General features: G+C 40.0%; 1 protein-coding gene across 6 annotated transcripts in view; it reads left to right on the forward strand.

The window, feature by feature from the left end:
• Nucleotides 1–20,485, forward strand: part of LOC117186126 (broad-complex core protein isoforms 1/2/3/4/5) — a 96,811-nt gene that overhangs the window by 22,296 nt on the left and 54,030 nt on the right. For 5 of the 6 annotated variants that reach the window (XM_033386276.1, XM_033386277.1, XM_033386279.1 and 2 more), the window contains one exon: nt 2,098–3,006. In XM_033386276.1, the coding sequence (XP_033242167.1) occupies nt 2,098–3,006 (909 nt within the window). Of the gene's footprint in view, nt 1–2,097; nt 3,007–3,063; nt 3,519–20,485 lie in introns of those variants that run through there. The other variant, XM_033386278.1, reaches the window with a different exon arrangement.

Below are 20,485 nucleotides of genomic sequence, written 5' to 3' on the forward strand. Positions count from 1 at the left end.
TGTTTCCAGCCGCCCTCTCCGGGAGAGTATAGTGGCACTTCCACCGGTGTGTATAGTTACGGTTGGTGGCGGTTCGCTCGTGACCCGCTGTATTCTAGGATATTCTAGGAATATTTTATTTTTGTTTTCATTTTTTTTTTTTTTTTTTTTTTTTTGTATTTTTATGCCCGATACTTAAAAAGAGTGTATATGAATTTCCGTGGACACGTCATCTGAGCCCAAAAAGTTAAAAGCCAATAAAAACCCATTTCTATATACGCTTGTTCCAAATTTTTTTTCTAAATTGATTGAAACTCAGCTAATTTAAACAAAAACTGAAAACCTATTAAAATAACCACTTTTTCAGTATTTGTATAGTCATGTCTTCCTTTACTACATTCTACATACATATATCCTATCCTATAAGAAAGACGATTCATAATAAAAGTTGTTCCTCAAAGTCTCTCTTAAAAGACAACAATGTTGTTTGTAAAGGAAATATGAATTATTTATTGGAGAATGTAAGGTAATAAAAATAAAAAAAAACCACATGAAAAAATCGTACGCACGCGACCCGTATGCGACCCTTACATTCGCGACCAGTACTTAATTAATTATAAAAAGCACCAAAAGAGATCATTTTTTAAGTAAACACTCCATACAAAGCTACATTAATTCTCTTTTACCAAAAATGATCTACTTTAGAATATTCTGTTCGGTTTCGCAGATTTTGGCATTTTACTAGATTAAGCCAAAGTCGACTTCTACTTCGCGTACGTTCGTAACGTTTTTTGCTATCTTTATGAGGACTATAAATTGGATAAACTCCATTTTTTGTACTAAACATAGCGCTAGAGAAAAAACTCTATTGAATCGACAAAAGAAAACCTGGAAAAATTATTTTCTCCAATCTTTTTACGTACGTTCGCGACCCGTGGAAATGGCCTTATGGGTATATTAGATTTGTGGTAACAGGGGATGTGTGTAATACTCTGAATGAAGCGTTTCCGACCCCATAAAGTATATATATCCTTGATTAGCATCAATAGCCGAGTCGATATAGCCATGCCTGTCTGTCTGTCTCGATGGGCGCCTAGATCTCAGAGACTAAAAGCGCCAGAGCAACACAATTTTGTATCCCGACTCCTGTAAAGTGTAATGTAACAAGTTTATTTCAAAATTTCGCCCCGACCTCTTCCTCCCCCATGTAGGTCGAAAATCGATGGCATTTACAATTTTGAGGATATGAGAAAATTAAATCAAACGCGGAATCATAGAGTATGGCCATATCTACCAGATTTCCGAATCTGGATCAGATCTGACGATTGTTATAGCCAGAACGAACAAATCACGCAATGCGTTCCACGCGCCTACTCATTCCCTCTCTTTTACACACTGTTCCTGGTGCAGTGAATTATTATTACAAATTAATATAAAAGAAAATCACTTTTTAAACACAATCATTTTTTGTATTATTATTATTAATAATGTATTTTCTCGAGGTCTCTCGAGGACCGTGTGGACTTTTGCTCTGTCTTGCATCACAACAACACAGACAGCCCCAAGTTTAAATTTTTTAACTGTACTCTCAGCAGACCAACACAGCTGTAAATCCGCTGTCCATACAAAGGACTCATAGGAAGGTAAAGAGATAAAAATAAAATTGAGAGCAAGTTCAGTCTTGGATCGACCGAGCACAAGTTTAAAAAGCTTAGATATCATTCTCCTTAATAAGTACGTACATTTTTGTTAAGTGTGTTGTGGGTGCTTCTAATAAGTCCAGTTGTATTGACACAGTTGTATACAAACAGAGTTATTGTCACGACAAACAGTTATTACATCTTATAGGCGAAGAGATATATGGGTTAACTGATGTTTCTTCATTTCCAATCATAATTTGCATCATTAAATCCATCAAAGAATGTTGTCAATCCGGGAATTTGTTATGTAGGTCCAGGTGTTTCAACTTATTTATTATTTTTGTTTTTTCAATAATGTATTTCGTTAATTAATTTGATTAGTGGTATCCACTATGTAGGTATCAGGTGGATTCCCCATTCTGTCCCGGGTTATGCTAAACGCTGGATTCAAATTTATTCCATATTCATTTTGTTACAGGCGAAAAAAGGAATTAATTTGGGTACATAGCACAAATTACACAACTGCAAAGCTTGGCGAGTTGAGGTCAAACAAAATGAGCGCAATCACTCAGGAATTTTGCGTACGCTGGAACAGCCATCTTGGTAGTATTGGCGCTGCTTTTCCACAGCTATTAGCCGGTCAGAGATTTGTGGATGTAACACTAGCCTGTGAAGGTCACCAGTTGCATTGTCACCGTCTAGTGCTGGCCGCATGCTCTACATACTTTGAAGCCATATTGGCGGAAAATCCCTGTAAGCATCCCGTTATAATTTTACCAGGAGAGATCAAGCTCTGGGAGATTCAGGCGCTTGTAGATTTTATGTATAAGGGAGAGGTAAATGTCACGCAGGCCGGTCTGGGCCAGTTGCTTCGATGTGCCGAACAGCTTCGAATACGCGGTCTATACGGGTCAGAGGCGGCAATAAACTACAATCAACTTCAACAGATAAGAAAGGAAGCTGTCAAGGACGTAGCCCCAGTCATCAGGAGACTTAACAATATAGACGTGATTGAAAAGGAAGATGTAGCTACAAACTTAACCGCCTCAATATCTACTACGACCACGCCAGCACAGACTGCCCTAGAGCACCATCAACAACAAAAACTAGTACTGCAGCAACAGCAGCAGAAGGAACAGCATCAGCGTCAGCAGGCAAATGGTAGTAATATCCTGCACCTACAGAGACCACATCAGAAGCAACCACAACAGCTTTTAAACACCGCCTCCTCAGCAACCGCTTCCAACAACTCAAATGTACCGACCGAAGACGAATCCGCGGATGATGCTTTTAATAACTGGAACGCATATAATGATCATTGCGATGACTTAAGCGTATCCGCAACAGATGAAAAAAACAAAACACAGATGTTGCTCCTCCAGACAAGGTTTGTCATTAATTCCTTTATAATTATAATATTGTAAGAAGGCTTTTATATTTTTAGACTAATAGTGAAAGAAACGCAACATATTATTAAAAATGGCTTTAGTGCTTTTAAAAATATTCTCTATAAAGATGAATATTAATTTTGAAAGGTAAATTTGGAAGGTAGAATTTCGAAATCATCCGCCTCTTTCGAAAGCCGTTGAAATGTAATGTGAGGTCATGGATACAAGTCAGTAAAAACATTTCCATATTTTCCTGTCCACATATCATTGTCTAAATTGATTGAATTTTAACTAAGTTTACCAATTGGCGATGGGCATTTCCATTCTGGGTTCGGTTACATTCGTACGATAAAATGTAAATAAATATAAATGAAAAAGTCAAATTAAAAAAAAATAAATATTCTTGTTGAAAAGTATTGAGGTAGTAATTGTCACCAAAAAAATTAAAATATTCGAACGTATGGTTCTAAAGAAATAAACTAGAGTATGACTTGACGCTACATTACAAAAAGCAGAAGTGGTTTTTGAGGTTGGGGTATCTGTAAACAAATTGTTGTGCCTTAGCACAAAATACTGCAAAAGTGAATTTTGACTAATTTTAGCAGGTTTTTACATCAAAGTTAATGAGATTATACATCAATGGGTAAATTAGTTAACTTTAAATACACTTAGAAAATAGTATCTGCGTTAACGTATATGGAAATCTTTTATTATTGAATTTTAATTTTTTTTTTTGTCATGGGGAACTTTTTTTGTAAATGGCCATACCTGTAGTTACATTAATTTATATTTCGTGGACGTTGACATGCAATGACTGCATCTTTCAAGAGGCGATGCAGTTACTGCACCGTCAAGTGGCCCGTGTGACACCAGCAGAAGGCTGTTACGCGAGCATGCAGGAAAGATAGCTGTTAGACTAATATTCGAGGAAGATTAGCATTAAAGTTACTGAGAGAACTAGGCATGCATTCAAAATACAAAATACAAATACCACTACAATTACTAATTACTAGAAAGGTGTGTAAGGATTAGTAATTTAATAAGAGGAAGAGAATTAGTGGTGGATATGATATGGTAGAGGGAACTGTAATCCGGGCATAAGACCCTAAACGGTTCATTCAAGGAATAATTCGATCTACAAAGTGGAAGGAACAACGGTATTAAATTTCTAGTAAGTCTAATAGGAATCGTGGAGTTTATGCGGCTCAACAGATCAGGGCTGTCTATGTCACCCCTGATCAAGTTGTGCATAAAAATCACACCAAGCATTTTTCTACGGTTAACTAAGGATGGGAGGTTTACTAATAGCAGTCTACTAGAGTAAGATGGGAGTCTCACACCTTCATCCCAGTTATGGCCCCGCAGAGCAAAGAGTAAAAAGTTTTTCTGTACTGATTCTATACGGTCCTGGTGTACTTTGTACTGAGGGCACCATACACAGGAGCCGTATTCTAAGATCGGACGAACAAGCGAGATATAGAGAGTCTTTGTTTTACCCCAAATAGGGTATAGGGAGCCAACAAGGGGCTAGAACGATGAAATGTCCTAACTTTGCATTTCGAGGCATTAAGGTGTAACAAGTTTGCACAACACCATGACTGAAAGTAATTGAGATCGGATTGCAAGCGAGAATGAAATGAAATGTCCTTATACTGGACACAGAGTTTAACATCATCCGCATACATAAGTACTCGAGGGTATGTTAAAACCGAAGACAAATCATTAATAAAGAGTGTGAAGAGTAAGGGGCCTAGATGGCTGCCCTGTGGTACTCCCGAAGAAACCTTGACTGGTAAAGAGAGGGAGTTTGTGAAGATGTCTCTTTGAGACCTGTAACAAAGGTAGCTAGAAATCCATCTCAGGAGGTTGGGCGGAAACCATAAAAGGTCAAGTTTATGCGCTAAAAGCGAATGGTTTACAAAGTCGAATGCTTTACTAAAGTCGGTGTAAGTTACATCCGTCTGTAAGTTACCTTGAACGCCTTTAATAATGAAAGAGGTAAACTCTAACAAATTCGTGGTGGTTGATCGCCGACTTATAAATCCATGCTGAGTTGGAGATATAAGTGACTTGCAGAGATGTTGCAAGTGCGGAGGTTTTAACCTTCTCAAACATTTTGGGAATAGCGGATAACTTTGCTATACCTCTATCATTTTTTGCGTCAGACTTGCTACATTTTTTATGGAGAGGAATTATAAACGATTCCTTCCAAGCAAGAAGCAAGAAGAATCGATGGACAGGGGGAATAGTTTAAGCAAGGGTCCACACAGAGCCTCGGCGCAGTACCTGAGTACACAACCTGGAACCCCGTCTGGACCCGTTTTCTGTTGCATTATCAAATAAAATAACTTTAGCATAACCAAACCTAAACAAACAAAATTATTAAAATATATATACATCAATATATCAAAATAAAATAAAATTAAAATTAAAGTTATTTTAAAAATGTCGGTTTGGCTCAAAGAGGACAAAAAAGATTAGATAAACCAAATATACCGTAAACCGAGATTGTTGAACTCTGGAATTTTTGCAGTTAGATAGATATTTTAAGGAGAATTTGTATTGTATCTTGGACGATATTTCCTATAGGAGATACTAATAAAGAAAACATGGTTTTAAAAATACGATACTTTCAAAATTCGTTCGTTCTTCCGTAGATCAGACGCGTTTTTGTTTTGCGCTCCGCATATTTTCCCTTTGTTTTACATAAACAACCGGTGTTTTCATAAATAAACATTAAATACCTTCCTAATCCAACCTACTATCTGGAAATCTATTCTATTTCCCGAGTGCATGCCTTTTGATTTGTGTTTAATTATTATTTATTGAACTTGAAATTTTTCGGCGTCGGCTTGTTGTGTTTGTGTTGTTGCCGTGAGTACATTACATTGCATTACAGCTCTCGTCTCTCGTCTTGTAGCTTTTGTTGTTTTATCACTCTCTCGCTATGACCTCAACTTCAATAACTGTTCTTTCTCTCTCACTCTTTAAACTTTCTGAGCAATAGCGCTCTCTACTCAGTACCGCCCGCTATAACCGCTCTCCACTCTGCTCTCATTTTTTCTTCTCTAACTTCTCTTTTAGTAACGTATCAGAATGTTAGAGGCGTAGTAAGCTCAGCATTCTTTTCCGGGATAGTGTTGCATTTGCTTCCCACTTTATTGTGTTTACTGAAACCTGGTTACAGCCGGACATTCCTAGTTCCGAGGTTTTGGCAGGTCGGTACACAACTTTTAGAAAGGACCGTTCGTCTCGACGTGCAGGTGGGGTTCTGATTGCAATGGACTTTATCTTCACGTCGGAACACTTCGCAGTCCAGGTTCAACAGGAACTGGAATTCCTGTGTGTAAAACTGATTCTTCCCACTTTCGCTATATTCATTACTTGCTCGTATATTCCACATTCTTCGGATATCTCTATTTATGAGCAGCATTTGTCCGCTTTAACTGCTGTTTCTTCCTCGCTATCAGATAAAGATCATATGATAGTTCTTGGTGACTTCAACTTGCCAGGAACTGTTTGGTCTTCGGTAAACTAGTCTAGTAACCTAGTGCCCATGTCCCGACATGACTTTGTTGACGGCTTGCTTGACCTGTCCCTGTCTCAAGTCAACCATGTGAAAAATTCCTTGGGTCGATTGCTTGATCTGTGCTTTGTATCGGATCCGACCTTAGTGTTGTTAACCCGAGCCCTTCCGCTCACTATACCTGAAGACGCCTACCATCCTACTTTCGAAGTGTCGCTAGATATAGGACCAACTGTATTGGATCGGTCGAGTAGGCCACCAGAACGTGTCCGTTGCTTTCGTAAGGCCGAGTTTACGAAGCTTAATAAACTCATTAGGGATTTTGATTGGTCCGCTTTGTACTTGTGCACTGATGTCATAAAAGGCACAAACATTTTTTACAATGCTCTTGGCACATTTTTTGATTCTTGTGTCCCGCTTTCTTGTCCGATTAGATCTGGAAAACTCCCTTGGTTTACCAAAGAGTTATCCAGCCTGAAAAACTTAAAATCAAGACTTTATAAAAAATTTCAGGAAGTTGGTTCTCCTACTTCTCACTCTCGCTATGTAATAGCTCGGTCAAACTTTTCAGTTCTTAATGCACAATGCTATAAGAACTACCTATCTCGGTGCAGTATATGTCTTCCTCAGGACCCTAAACAGTTTTACTGCTTCGTAAACAGTAAGCGTAGAATGTCCGCACACCCATCCTCGCTATCATTTTGTAATACGTCGGCAAATAGTGATCAGGCAATTGCCGATCTTTTTGCCCAATTTTTCCAAACCACCTATTCTGAGGAAAGCTACTCTGGTCATCCGTACCCATACGGTTTACCGAGGTCGAACGGCATTTTCAGTCCCTTGTTAAATGAATGTTCTTTACTTCATGATCTTCGACTAGTTAAGCCGGTGTTTTCACCGGGTCCAGACGGGTTCCAGGTTGTGTACTCAGGTATTGCGCCGAGGCTCTGTGTGGACCCTTGCTTAAACTATTCACCCTGTCCATCGATTCTTCTTGCTTCTTGCTTGGAAGGAATTGTTTATAATTCCTCTCCATAAAAAATGTAGCAAGTCTGTCGCAAAAAATGATAGAGGTATAGCAAAGTTATCCGCTATTCCCAAAATGTTTGAGAAGGTTAAAACCTCCGCACTTGCAACATCTCTGCAAGTCACTTATATCTCCAACTCAGCATGGATTTATAAGTCGGCGATCAACCACCACGAATTTGTTAGAGTTTACCTCTTTCATTATTAAAGGCGTTCAAGAGAACTTACGGACGGATGTCATTTACACCGACTTTAGTAAAGCATTCGACTCTGTAAACCATTCCCTTCTAGCACATAAACTTGACCTTTTAGTGTTTACGCCCAACTTCCTGAGATGGATTTATAGCTATCTTTGTTCCAGGTCTCAAAGAGACATCTTCACAAACTCCCTCTCTTCACCAGTCAAGGTTTCTTCGGGAGTACCACAGGGCAGCCATCTATGCCCCTTACTCTTCACACTCTTTATTAATGATTTGTCTTCGGTATTAACATACTCTCGAGTACTTATGTATGCGGATGATGTTAAACTCTGTGTCCAGTATAAGGACATTTCATTTCATTCTCGCTTGCAATCCGATCTCAATTACTTTCAGTCATGGTGTTGTGCAAACTTGTTACACCTTAATGCCTCGAAATGCAAAGTTAGGACATTTCATCGTTCTAGCCCCTTGTTGGCTCCCTATACCCTATTTGGGGTATAACAAAGACTCTCTATATCTCGCTTGTTCGTCCGATCTTAGAATACGGCTCCTGTGTATGGTGCCCTCAGTACAAAGTACACCAGGACCGTATAGAATCAGTACAGAAAAACTTTTTACTCTTTGCTCTGCGGGGCCTTAACTGGGATGAAGGTGTGAGACTCCCATCTTACTCTAGTAGACTGCTATTAGTAAACCTCCCATCCTTAGTTTACCGTAGAAAAATGCTTGGTGTGATTTTTATGCACAACTTGATCAGGGGTGACATAGACAGCCCTGATCTGTTGAGCCGCATAAACTCCACGATTCCTATTAGACTTACTAGAAATTTAATACCGTTGTTCCTTCCACTTTGTAGATCGAATTATTCCTTGAATGAACCGTTTAGGGTCTTATGCCCGGATTACAGTTCCCTCTACCATATCATATCCACCACTAATTCTCTTCCTCTTATTAAATTACTAATCCTTACACACCTTTCTAGTAATTAGTAATTGTAGTGGTATTTGTATTTTGTATTTTGAATGCATGCCTAGTTCTCTCAGTAACTTTAATGCTAATCTTCCTCGAATATTAGTCTAACAGCTATATTTCCTGCATGCTCGCGTAACAGCCTTCTGCTGGTTTCAGACGGGCCACTTGACGGTGCAGTAATTGCATCGCCTCTTGTAAGATGCAGTTATTGCATGTCAACGGTCAGAAAAAAAGATCAGTATACAGAACTATACATATGTGTTTTTGACTAATGTACGCAAGAGACTGAGCCGAAAGAAGAAATTTCGATATGCAGAAGGCACATGCGCAGTGTTGTAAGGGATCGATAACTAATTATCGTGGCGGTCACTTTGAACACTCCTCCTCAACACAACGCATGTATACAAACTTTAAACATACTTAACTAATATTCGATAACATAACAAGCAACTTATAAATTATCTCTTAAACCGAATGCGAATACAAATTTATGGTGCTTAACTTTGACTAAGTTCTCTGTGAGGACACCTGCTATCATCTCATCGGTTTGTAAATACCCAATGTCGACTTCACTTCTCTTGAGAAGCTCTCGAATATGATGTACCTTGACGTCGATGTGATTTGTACGTGCATGAAACATGGGGTTGTCGCCGTATATCTGAATAGCTGACTCCTGGGACATCAGCTTCAAGTCAATGAGTAGGCTGCGAAAGTATATCGCCTCTTTTGCTACAGAGGATAAAGCTATGTACTCTACCTCCGTGGAACTGAGCGCAACCATCGATTGCATTCTTGACTCCCAAGAAACTGCTCCTTCTGCCAACATGCATACATAGCCAGTGAATGACTTCCGGTTTGTCATATCACTTGCCCGATCTGCATCAACAAAACACTCAATTGCCATTCCTTGCTTTGTGTAGCATATGTCCCAATCGATAGTTTTTGCCAAATATCGAAGGATGTGCTTGGCTGCCGCTTCATGCTCGGAATGGGAATCCTTGTTACGTTGAGCTAATTTATTCAACGAATGCGCAATGTCCGGACGAGTCATAACTGCAAGATAAGATAACTCTCCAATTAGCTTCTGGAACGATGTGATGTCGACCTTGCGGCAGTCCTCTTTGTTGCATGCCACCAGCTGGTAACCAGCTTCCAGCGGCGTGGACGTCTGTCGACAATCTTTCATACTGTACTGTTCGAGTACCAGTACTGCCTTCACGTTTCACCTCAATACCTAAAAAGTATTGCATAGGCCCGATGTCAACCACATCGATCCTTGTCTTGATATCAGATATATCAGCTAGGTCTTTACACGCCAAAATGATGTCATCTACGTAGACAGCTATTAGACACATATTAATACCTGGCTAACAATATAGACAGGGTTCGTTGACAGTCGGTACAAAACCAATGCGCCTCAGCGTTGCATCCAACATAGAGTTCCACACTCTTTCTGATTGTTTTAGCCCATATATGCTTTTGTGAAGCCTGATTTGGGTGAACTTCGCCGATGAAGCCCTCGGATTGTCTCATAAAAACCTCATCTTCCAATTCGCAGTTGAGATACGCCGTGACAACATCCATTTGATGTAGGTGGAGACCATGTTCGACTGCAAGTGCAATTATCAACCTGATAGTTGCATGGCGTACAACTGGTGCAAATGTTTCCTTGTAGTCGATCCCGTAGCGTTGGCTACAACCTTTCGCCACCAGTTGTAATTTGAGCTTGTTCACGCTTCCATCCGGATTGGACTTAACTGCGTAAACCCATCTGCATCCAATAGACTTTTTTCCGCTAGGCAATTAAGTAAGCGACCTTGTGTTGTTCTTCACGAGAGATTCGTACTCATCCTTCATTGATGCTTTCCATATCTCACCTTCAGTTGACCGTTCAGCTTGTGCATAGTTTTGTGGAACTTGTACGTCTGCTGCCAGTATCGCATTGAGCATATGATACTGCTTCCTCGGTCGTCCTGGTTTGCCCATCCGTACGATGATTGGGCGTCCTGGTCCTCTTCTTGGTTCTGGAATTACAAGAATGTCAGTACTGGACCTAATCTCCTCCTGATTTTTTGGCTCATTTTCTGGATCTACAAATTGCTGGCTATCTATTTCGGGTTCAGAGTTCTGGTTTTGTTGAACCTCAATTGATGCCATTTTATTAGAATCTGATGCATCTAGTTTGCCCCCTTCAGGTTCTACAAAAATGACATCCCTACTCTCTACGACTTTCCTGGTTTCTTTACTGACCAAACGGTATGCTTTGGCTGTATCGGAGTAGCCCACCATTATATATTCTAAGCCTTTCTGTGCGATCTTTGATTTCTTTGTTTTATCTAGAGCAATCGCTACTGAGCCAAAAACTTTTAAATGCGATACCACTGGCTTTCTTCCTGTCCATATTTCAAATGGTGTCCTCCCACTCAAGGAGCTGTTTGCTACTCTATTTCGCAAATACGCGGCAGCTCGAATCGCTTCTGCCCAATAGCTTTCACTAAACCCAGCATGCAATAGCATACTTCTTGCCATTTCTACCAATGTTCTGTTAGCCCTTTCTCCAACTCCGTTTTGTTGAGGTGTATATGGCACTGTTAAGTTTTGCTTTATTCCATTTTGGTTCAGGTACTTCTCAAAAACGTTGGATATGTATTCCCAGCCATTATCGCTTCGTAAAACCTTGACTTTTCGCGCATTTTGGCACTTAACTGGACTTTTAAATACTTTGAAAGCCTCGAAAACCTGATCTTTGGTTTTTAGGAAACTTTATTATTATTATTATTAAATAATGCTAATAGCTAGTTAAAACTAAATATTAACAAAAGTTGGAGCTATAGCTACTGAGGCCTTAAGCTCTAGGGTAATTGGGTCAGATTTTATACATATATACAAAGATGTTGGGATGAGTATTTATTTACAGTATGTTCGGTTATATATTGTGGAGGATATTTGCGGTTTGTAGGAATTTGAGGATAATTTTGGAATTTGAGTTGGTGGGGTTTGCGATAAGTTGCATGGGGTCGTTGTTATTGAATGATAGGGACCTTTGTGGTGAGAGTGAGGGACAGGTGTATAGTGTGTGTCGTAAGTCTATGTTCGCGTTGTGGCACAATGGACATGTGTTGGGCAATGTTTTGTCAATGTAGTGGGCGTTGGTCAGCTTGGTGTGGCCCAGTCTCAGTCTATTAAATATGACCTGGTGCCTTCTTTTAAGGATATTGTTTTTGGGGGTGTTGTTGGTAGCGAGGTTGCTAATTTGTTGGTACCATGTAGAGGTGTATGTGAGGAGGTCAGTTTGTTTGGATTGGAGGATTTTTTTTAGGAAGTGTGCAATATCGGTAGAGTTGTGGTTTGGGGTGTAAATAAGGGGAAATTTGGCGTTCATCCTGGCTGTAGAGTCGGCGAATTCGTTGCCTTTTATGCCAATGTGACTGGGTATCCAGATTATTAGGATCTTAGGGAAGTGGGTGGATAAAAAGTTTCTGATCGAGGAGGCGTAGTAGGAGTGATTGTTGGGGTTCCTGATTGAGGTGATAGAGGAGAGGGAGTCGGTGCAGATAGCATATTTTCCACGTTTATATCGAGTAAATAAGATGGCTTCGTGTATTGCAATGATTTCGCTGGAGAGTACAGATGAGTATGTTGGCAGCAATCCAGTTTTTATTACTGCTGACTCGTTTGTAATACAGTAGCTGGTAATGCCCCCGGCTTTGGAGCCGTCTGTGTAAAGGAAGTTGTGTTTGGGGAGAGCTGATTTGATAGAGTGGAAAAGTTGGTGGAAGACTATTGTAAGGGTAGTGTTTTTGTTGTGATTGTAGAGGTTGATGTTTGTTGATTTGTGGATGTTAAGGATGTTGAATTTTTTGGATGTGGAGGTTCTGATTGGGGAAAAAGGGATGAGGTGTTTTTGGGACACTTGTATGGCTCTGTCTACCGTGCTCAGCAGTCGGTGTTTTCTTTTATGGCTTTTGGAAAGGGTATTTAGGGGGGTGGATTTTCCGTGGATGAGGTTTTTGGAGATTTTCCCGGTAAGGTAGTCTCGTTTGCTTTCTATGGTGAAGATGTTGGTTTCAGCTAGCATATTATTTATGGGGGTGGTACGGAATGCTCCAAGGGCGGCTAAATTGCTGTATTTAGGGTGGTTTTTATGCGGTTAAGTTGGGATTTGGGAGCAAATCCATATATGGGAAGGCAGAAATCTATTTTGGAAATGATTATGGATTTTATGATTTGCACTAATGATGAAGTGTGGCAGTTATATTTAAATGAAGAGAGGTGTTTGATGATGCCTAGTGGCTTAGCAAGGTCAACTTTGAGTTTGTTGATGTGAGAGATCCAATTGTATTTGGTGTTGATTGTGAGCCCAAGGATTCTGAGTGTGTCGGTAGCTTGGATGGTTGTGCCACCGGTGAGTATCTTGGGTTTGCAGTTGTGTTTGCGGCATATATGAAGGAGTTGGGATTTTTCTTTAGAGAGGATTGAGCCTGAGTGATTGCACCAGTCGTCTATTTGGCTAAATATTGTTTGGATGTTAGTTGTGGTACTTTTTCGTTTGTTGTGATTGATGAGTAGGTGGAAGTCGTCGGCGTACGCGCAAAATTTGATTTGTTTGTGGAGGGAGATGATATCGGTGAGTGAGTTGTAAGCTATGAGGAAAAGGATAACGGAGATTGGGGAGCCTTGGGGAATGCCATTATTTAGAGGGAAGATATTTGATAAGCTTCTGCCGGTTTTGACGAGGATTTTCCTGTTGGACATAAAGTTCTTAACATAATTAAGTATTCGTGGCCCTACTTTCCATTTTTTTAGTTGGTTTATTACGGTGTGAATACCAATTCTGTCGAAGGCTTTGGTGAAGTCCAGCGAGATGACTGTGAGGTGTTTTTTCAGGGCGATAGCTCTGGTAGCTAGGTGGTCTACATAAAGTAGACTGTCTAGTACAGATTTGCCTCTTTTGAACCCTAGTTGGTTGTTGTGGATCAGGTTGTTATTTAAAACAAACCACCACAACCTTTTTGCGACAATCTTGTCCAGAGTTTTGGCTAGGCATGAGTTTAGAGAGATGGGTCTGTAAGATTTGATATCGGTTTGGGGCTTTTGTGGTTTTAAGATGGGAAGGACTAGGCTGAGTTTAAGGGATTGTGGGATGGAGGAGTCGAGTATCTTGTTGTAGAGGGTTAGGATTCTGGTTTTGAGGGGGTAGGGTGAGTTCTTTAGCATAGAGTAAGAAATTCGGTCAAGACCAGGAGTGTTGCCTTTCATGGTGGACAGTGCTGATGTGTATTCGATTAATGTTATGTCTTTCTCGATTTCTAGGACTGATGGTGTTGGGTTATAGTTAGAAGGGGTATTAATGAGAAGTTTGTTGGACAGGAATGTTGGGGAGAAGTTGATGTCGTCTGCTTCTTCTGACCATGGCTATTTCGGATTGACAGGTTGTTTGTGATTGGGTGTACGGGTTATGAATGGCATGGATATTTTTAGTGGGGTAAAGACCGCAGAGACGTCTGATGTTGGACCATGTTGTGGTTGGATCTGAGTTTGGGTGTATATGGGTTGTGAACTCAAGGATCGATTTTCGTTTGGCTTCTCTAATTGCTCTTTTAAAAAACTCTTTTGATTTTTTGTATTCTATGATGTTATGGTTGCTTATGTTGTGCTTGAGGTAGTTCCATTTTACGACTTTGTCTCTTTTGAGGAGTGAAAGTTGTTTGTTCCACCAGGGAACAGTGCGGGTGAGAGAGAAGGTGGTGTTTTGTGGGATAGAAAGGTGGGCACTTTGGATAAGTATTTTTTTTATTAGGGCGGCTTCTCTATTGACATTGTTATTTGATTGGGTTGTGGAGATGAAGCGGGCTGTATGTTTCCTGAAGAGATCCCAGTCTGCGTTTTTGAGATTGAAAGTAGGTTTAGGGGTGAAGGGGGAGGGGGGATAGGGAGAGGGAGTGTTGAATAGTGTAAGTAAGATGGGAAAGTGGTCAGAACCGTAAAGGTCATCTATCACTTGCCAGAGGATCTCTGGAGCAATTCTGGATGTTGCAAGTGAGAGATCGATGTGGGTGAATGTTTTGTGTGTTGAGAAGTGGGTCGGAGTATTGTCATTTAGTAGGATGAAGTTCGAGCGGTCTAGGAATGAGGCTATTGTTTTCCCTCTGCAGTTGGCCTTAGGTGAGCCCCAGTAAGGGTGCCAGCTGTTGAAGTCTCCTAGGACAATGGTGTGGTCGTTTGCCGGGGTGAGGACGTTTTGGAGGTTACGGGTGTTGAAGGATTTGTTAGGGGAGATGTAGGCGGATATGATATTGAGATTTGGTTTGGACCTTATGGTGACGCCTACTGCGTCAAAGTCTGCGTTGAGTTGAATTTGGGTATGGGAGATGGAGTTGTGAATGAGGAGAGCTGTGTGAGGAAACTTACTGACACATATCTTGAACAATCATCAATTAATGTGGCGAAATATCGATTGCCTCCCATTAACTGCTTTTGCATTTGACCGCATACATCTGTATGTATTAAGTCTAGTACGCCCTTTGACCTGTTTGTGCTCGAATGAAATGGTTGCACGCAAATTTTACTTATTGCGCATGTTGCACACACTTGTTTTGGCTTGTGTATGCTCTTGATACCTATTACCATCTCCTTATTAACCATTTCCTTTAATGCGTCAAAATGTGCATGGCCAAACCTATTGTGCCATTTGAATGCATCTGCCTCAACATTTACAATGTTCATACACTTTTCATGATAGTCCTGAACCATAAACAATCCATTTTCCAAACACAACTTTTTTTCAACATATTTTAATACTTTTGTGACCGATATAAAATTTTACTGCAAATCTAGTACCAAGATAACATTTTTCAGCGTAACGGATCTATCACCGAACTTTACTTGAACAGTTTCATGCCCTTCCGCAATAAGTGATTTACCGCCGGCTAAAAATACTTTTTGATTATCTTCCGTGAACGACACAAAGCGTTTCTATGCACCATGCATCTGGTCATTTGGCTTAGCTAAATTTAAGATTGGTACATATTTTTCAAATTCCACTTTGGCATCTCTGGTTTTCCCCGCTTTTATTGTTTGCGCCCTTGTTGTTTGCTTGTTCCTGCTTACTTTTAACACGGCATTCTGATTTAAAATGCCCTTCCTTTCCGCACTTAAAACACTTTTTGCCCTTTTTAAAGTTTTTCTTAAAATTTTTGTTGTCATAACTAAAGTGTAGTTCCGCGCTACTTGAATTTTCCTTGCTAATGCTATCTTCCTGCCTATTCGCTTCTTCAGAAATTTTTATTTTTAGCATACTCAAGCTCGGCAAATCATCTCGCGTCTCAATCGCAACAACAAAACTTTCATAAGATTTAGGCAAACCATTTAGCAACACAACAGATAAAATCTATTCATCAACCTTTATGTTGACCTCTGCTAAATCCTCGTGCACCACCTGAAATTTCTGCAAATATTCCTGTGCACTTATACCATCCGACATTTTTAACGTCAACAATTGCTTAATTAAAAGCACTACCCTTGCTGGTCCTGTGAATTTTATTTAGTTTTTGCCATGCCTGCGACGACGATACACAATTTTTAATATTGTTCAGTTGGGTCGATTTAACACAAAGTAAAATTGACGCCAACGCCTTTCGATCCCTTAGTTCAAAATCTGCACGTTGCTAATTTGTTGCGGTTTCACTAAGCTCAATTTTGCCACTGACGATTGACCACAAATCATTTTGTATGAGAACACTTCTCATCACATGGGAAGTGTGCTATAATTGTTTTCGTCCAGTTTCTCAATATTGAAATTCATATTTCCACTCATTTTTGATACTTATTCGCTTTTGTGTTTCTTGATCCGTTGGGACTTCTTTACTTTGGACTTTAAGCCACGGCAACGGTCCGATTCGCTGCATAATTCTAATCAAAAAACACAATGCGAATCTCTGTTGAATTTGTTTAACTTGTTCTTTTACTTTTCTGTGTACACACACACGCCAATGAGTCTATGCTTTTTTTTTTAGCACTGCTTTTCACTAAGCACCAAACAATGTTTATTGTTTCTCACTGTTTCTGTTTTATACTGTCTGGGTGCCTGGGTCCATTACCTGTTAAATTATTTTATTTGATAATGCAACAGAAGATCAGTATACATAATTGTACATATGTCTGTGTTTTTGAGTAATGTACGCAAGAGACTGAGCCGAAAGAAGAAACTTCGATATGCAGCAGGGCACATGCGCAGTGTTGTAAGGGATCGATAACTAATTATCGTGGCGGTCACTTTGAACAGGTTACTTTTTTTTAAATCGCTGTTTTTATATCCGATACTCAAAATGAGTATTGGGGTATATTAGATTTGTGGTGAAAATGGATGTGTGTAACGTCCAGAAGGAATCGTTTCCGACCCCATAACGTATATATATTCTTGATCAGAATCAATAGCCGAGTCGATTGAGCCCTGTCTGTCTGTCCGTCTGTCCGTCCGTCCGTCTGTCCGTCCCTATTATCGCCTAGTGCTCAAAGACTATAAGAGCTAGAGCAACGATGTTTTGGATCCAGATTTCTGTGATATGTCACTGCTACAAGAATATTTCAAAACTTTGCCCCGCCCACTTCCGCCCCCACAAAGGACGAAAATCTGTGGCATCCACAATTTTAAAGATATGAGAAAACCAAAAACGTAGAATTGTAGAGAATGACCATATCTTTAAGACTGCGGAATCTGAATTGGATCGTATTATTATTATAGCCAGCATCAAGAAAACAATTTCATTTTTTCTCGCCCTGTCTCCTTCTAACACACACGAGAAAACTAAAAACGCAGAATCATAGATAATGACCATATCTATCCGGTTGCTGAATCTGGATCAGATCGGATCATTTTTATAGCCAAAAGGAACAATTCTATTTGCAGTGGCTACGCAGCGCCCGACGTCACGCTCAGACTGATTTTCTGTCTCTCTCGCACGCACTCTTTGTCGTGTCGTTTAATATTAGCGGCGTCTGCCGGAGGAGAGCCATACTGACTAAGTATCGGGTATAAATGTAGAGTTGCGGTATCCGCAGCAACTCACAACATTCCCCCTCGTTTTTACTGTTATTTTTCGGAGGTTTTGTTTCTTTTTCTCACATAACCTAATTAAATTACGGTAGATTGTATTTTCAAAGAAAAATTTTTGAAAAAATTATCCGCAAAAATTATCAATTTTTAATTGAAAAGCTTAATATTTTCCAGACGGTACGCTTAAACTGCAAAATTTTTGTGTTCAATTTACAGCTGCATATATCAGCCTTTCAGAAAAAGGCGTAAGATAATTAATTTATGTGAAAAAGAAGAAGCACACATTCTGAAAAAACAGTAAAAAAAAACATCTTTAAGAAATAAAAAAAAAAACCAAACCTAACCAAACAAAATTAAAAAGTTCAAAAAAAACTAAACCTAACAAAAATAAAAAAAATCTTTAAATATTTTTAAGCCCCAAATCTATCAGGAAAACTAGGTTTGGTTCACAGCGGAAATTTGTTGGTACATAGTGAAGTCGATCAATTCGTAGTTTTCATATTTTATAACCAAACCACAGGCCAAGTCGATATAGCTGTGTCCGTCCATCCGTCCGTCCGTCCCGATGAGCGGCTAGATCTCAGAGACTTTACAAGCTTTAGCAACTAATCTTTTGTATCCAGACTTCTGTGATATCCCCCCTTCCGCCCCTACAAAGGACGAAAATCTGTGGCGTCCACAATTTTAAAGATACGAGAAAATCTAAAACAGAATCATAGAAAGTTACCATACCTCAAGATTATCTCAATCAGATCGAATCAGTATTATAGCCAGAAGGAACTAATGAAATTGCAGTGGCTGCGCTACCCCGTCTGGTGGAGGAAAACGAGAAAGATCGAACGAGTATCGTGTATAAATGTAGAGCCGCGGTCTTTGACGCGGATCACAACGTTCCCACTCGTTCCCCCTAGTTTTGTATAAGGGAAATCCTGCCGTGAAGGCGTTTTTGGATGCTTCCCCGAACCTGCCCCTATTATGGACGGGCACTTTGGTGCCTTGCTTCGCCCCAGCGTAGAGCTCGCCGATGGTACTCTACCGATGGTTTAAATAGCTAAACAGAGCGCTCATCTGCGCAGGTTATATATGTCGCCTTCAAGCCACCCCATGTCACCCCATATTATCAAACTCCCTTTAAACGAAACCTTTGTTTAATGTTTAATGTTTAATGTTTAGAGTTCAACTATGGACAGTTAAACTGTTTAAAAATAGGAATGTACAAATCATAAAATTATCTGCTACTGGAAAGTACGGTAACACAATACAAGGCCGAAAGAAGTTAACTTAAATTATTCTTTAAAGAAGATTTTACTTTGGAAGCGCAAGTATCAAAGGAAAAAAGATGGAAAAATTTATTGTAATCGCGGCAAAGGCTACGGAAAGATTCATGGTCAGAGTAGTTTGAAGGACAGAGAGGAAGACGGAGTGGAAAGTAATGCCTAGTCGGGCGGGATGGGACAGCAATTCTGATAAGGCTAATGAGGGCCGAAGATTCAACCTCGCCTAGGAGAAGTTTGTGGAGAAAGAGAATTCCATGACAAGTTCTACGGCTTTCAAGAGAGTGCAAGTTAATGAGGCGCAGCCGACTCTCATAAGAAGGAAGATGACGAGAGGGGTCCCAATTAAGTCCGCGCAGGGCAAAGATAAGGAATTGTTTTTGAACGGACTCAAGCATATCTTGATATTTTTGGTAATGGGGAGACCAGATACAGGAACCATATTCCAAAATAGGCCGTACAAGAGAAACGTAGAGTAGTTTAGTGGTATAGGGGTCAGAAAATTCTTTCGACCATCTTTTGATAAAGCCAAGGACTCCTTTGGCTTTATTCAAAATAGCGGATATATGAGAATTAAAACATAAGTTCGGAACGAAGATAATGCCTAAGTCATTAACTTTGTACAGGCGTTCCAAGGAAATGTTATTAATTGTAAAGTCAAAAAGGTAAGGCTTGTTGCGATGGAAGGTCATGACGTTACATTTGGAAATGTTAAGAGGAAGAGCGTTAATAGTACACCAATTGTTGAGAGCGTCGAGATCTGATTGAAGAAAAAACGGGGACACCGGATCGCTGTAGGAAAAACATAGCTTGACATCGTCAGCATACATTAGGACTCGTGAATTAGTTAAAACTTGGGGAAGATCATTGATAAAGAGGTTAAATAATAAGGGCCCGAGAAAAACAAAAACTGGTTTAGAAAGAGAAGATTGGAAGCAGACACGCTGAGAACGATTGCAGAGGTAGGCATTAGTCCAGTGAAGAAGTTTAGTCGGAAATCCTAGTAGAGATAGTTTGTGGATGAGGAGATTGTGATTAACTGAATCGAAAGCTTTACTAAAATCAGTATAAACTACGTCAGTTTGACATTGCTTTGCAAATCCGGCAGTTACGAAGGAGGAAAATTCAAGGAGGTTAGACGAAACGGAGCGACGTTTCACAAATCCGTGCTGTGATTCTGATAACAGGGAACTACAAAAGTGTTGGAGCTGAGAAGTAAAAATAAAAAAGATAAATTGGAGATACAACGGTAGTTTGAGACGTCTGATTTAGACCCCTTTTTATGAATAGGAATTATGTAGGATTCTTTCCAGACGGTGGGAAAATCACCAAGCTCGAGAGAGAGGTTGAACAGTTTCAAGAGGGGCACGCAAAGAGAATCCGCACAGAGTTTGAGCACGGCACTGGGAACCAAATCTGGACCAG

This window comes from Drosophila miranda, chromosome XR, assembly GCF_003369915.1.
Source record: "Drosophila miranda strain MSH22 chromosome XR, D.miranda_PacBio2.1, whole genome shotgun sequence".
NCBI classification, from domain to species: domain Eukaryota; kingdom Metazoa; phylum Arthropoda; class Insecta; order Diptera; family Drosophilidae; genus Drosophila; species Drosophila miranda.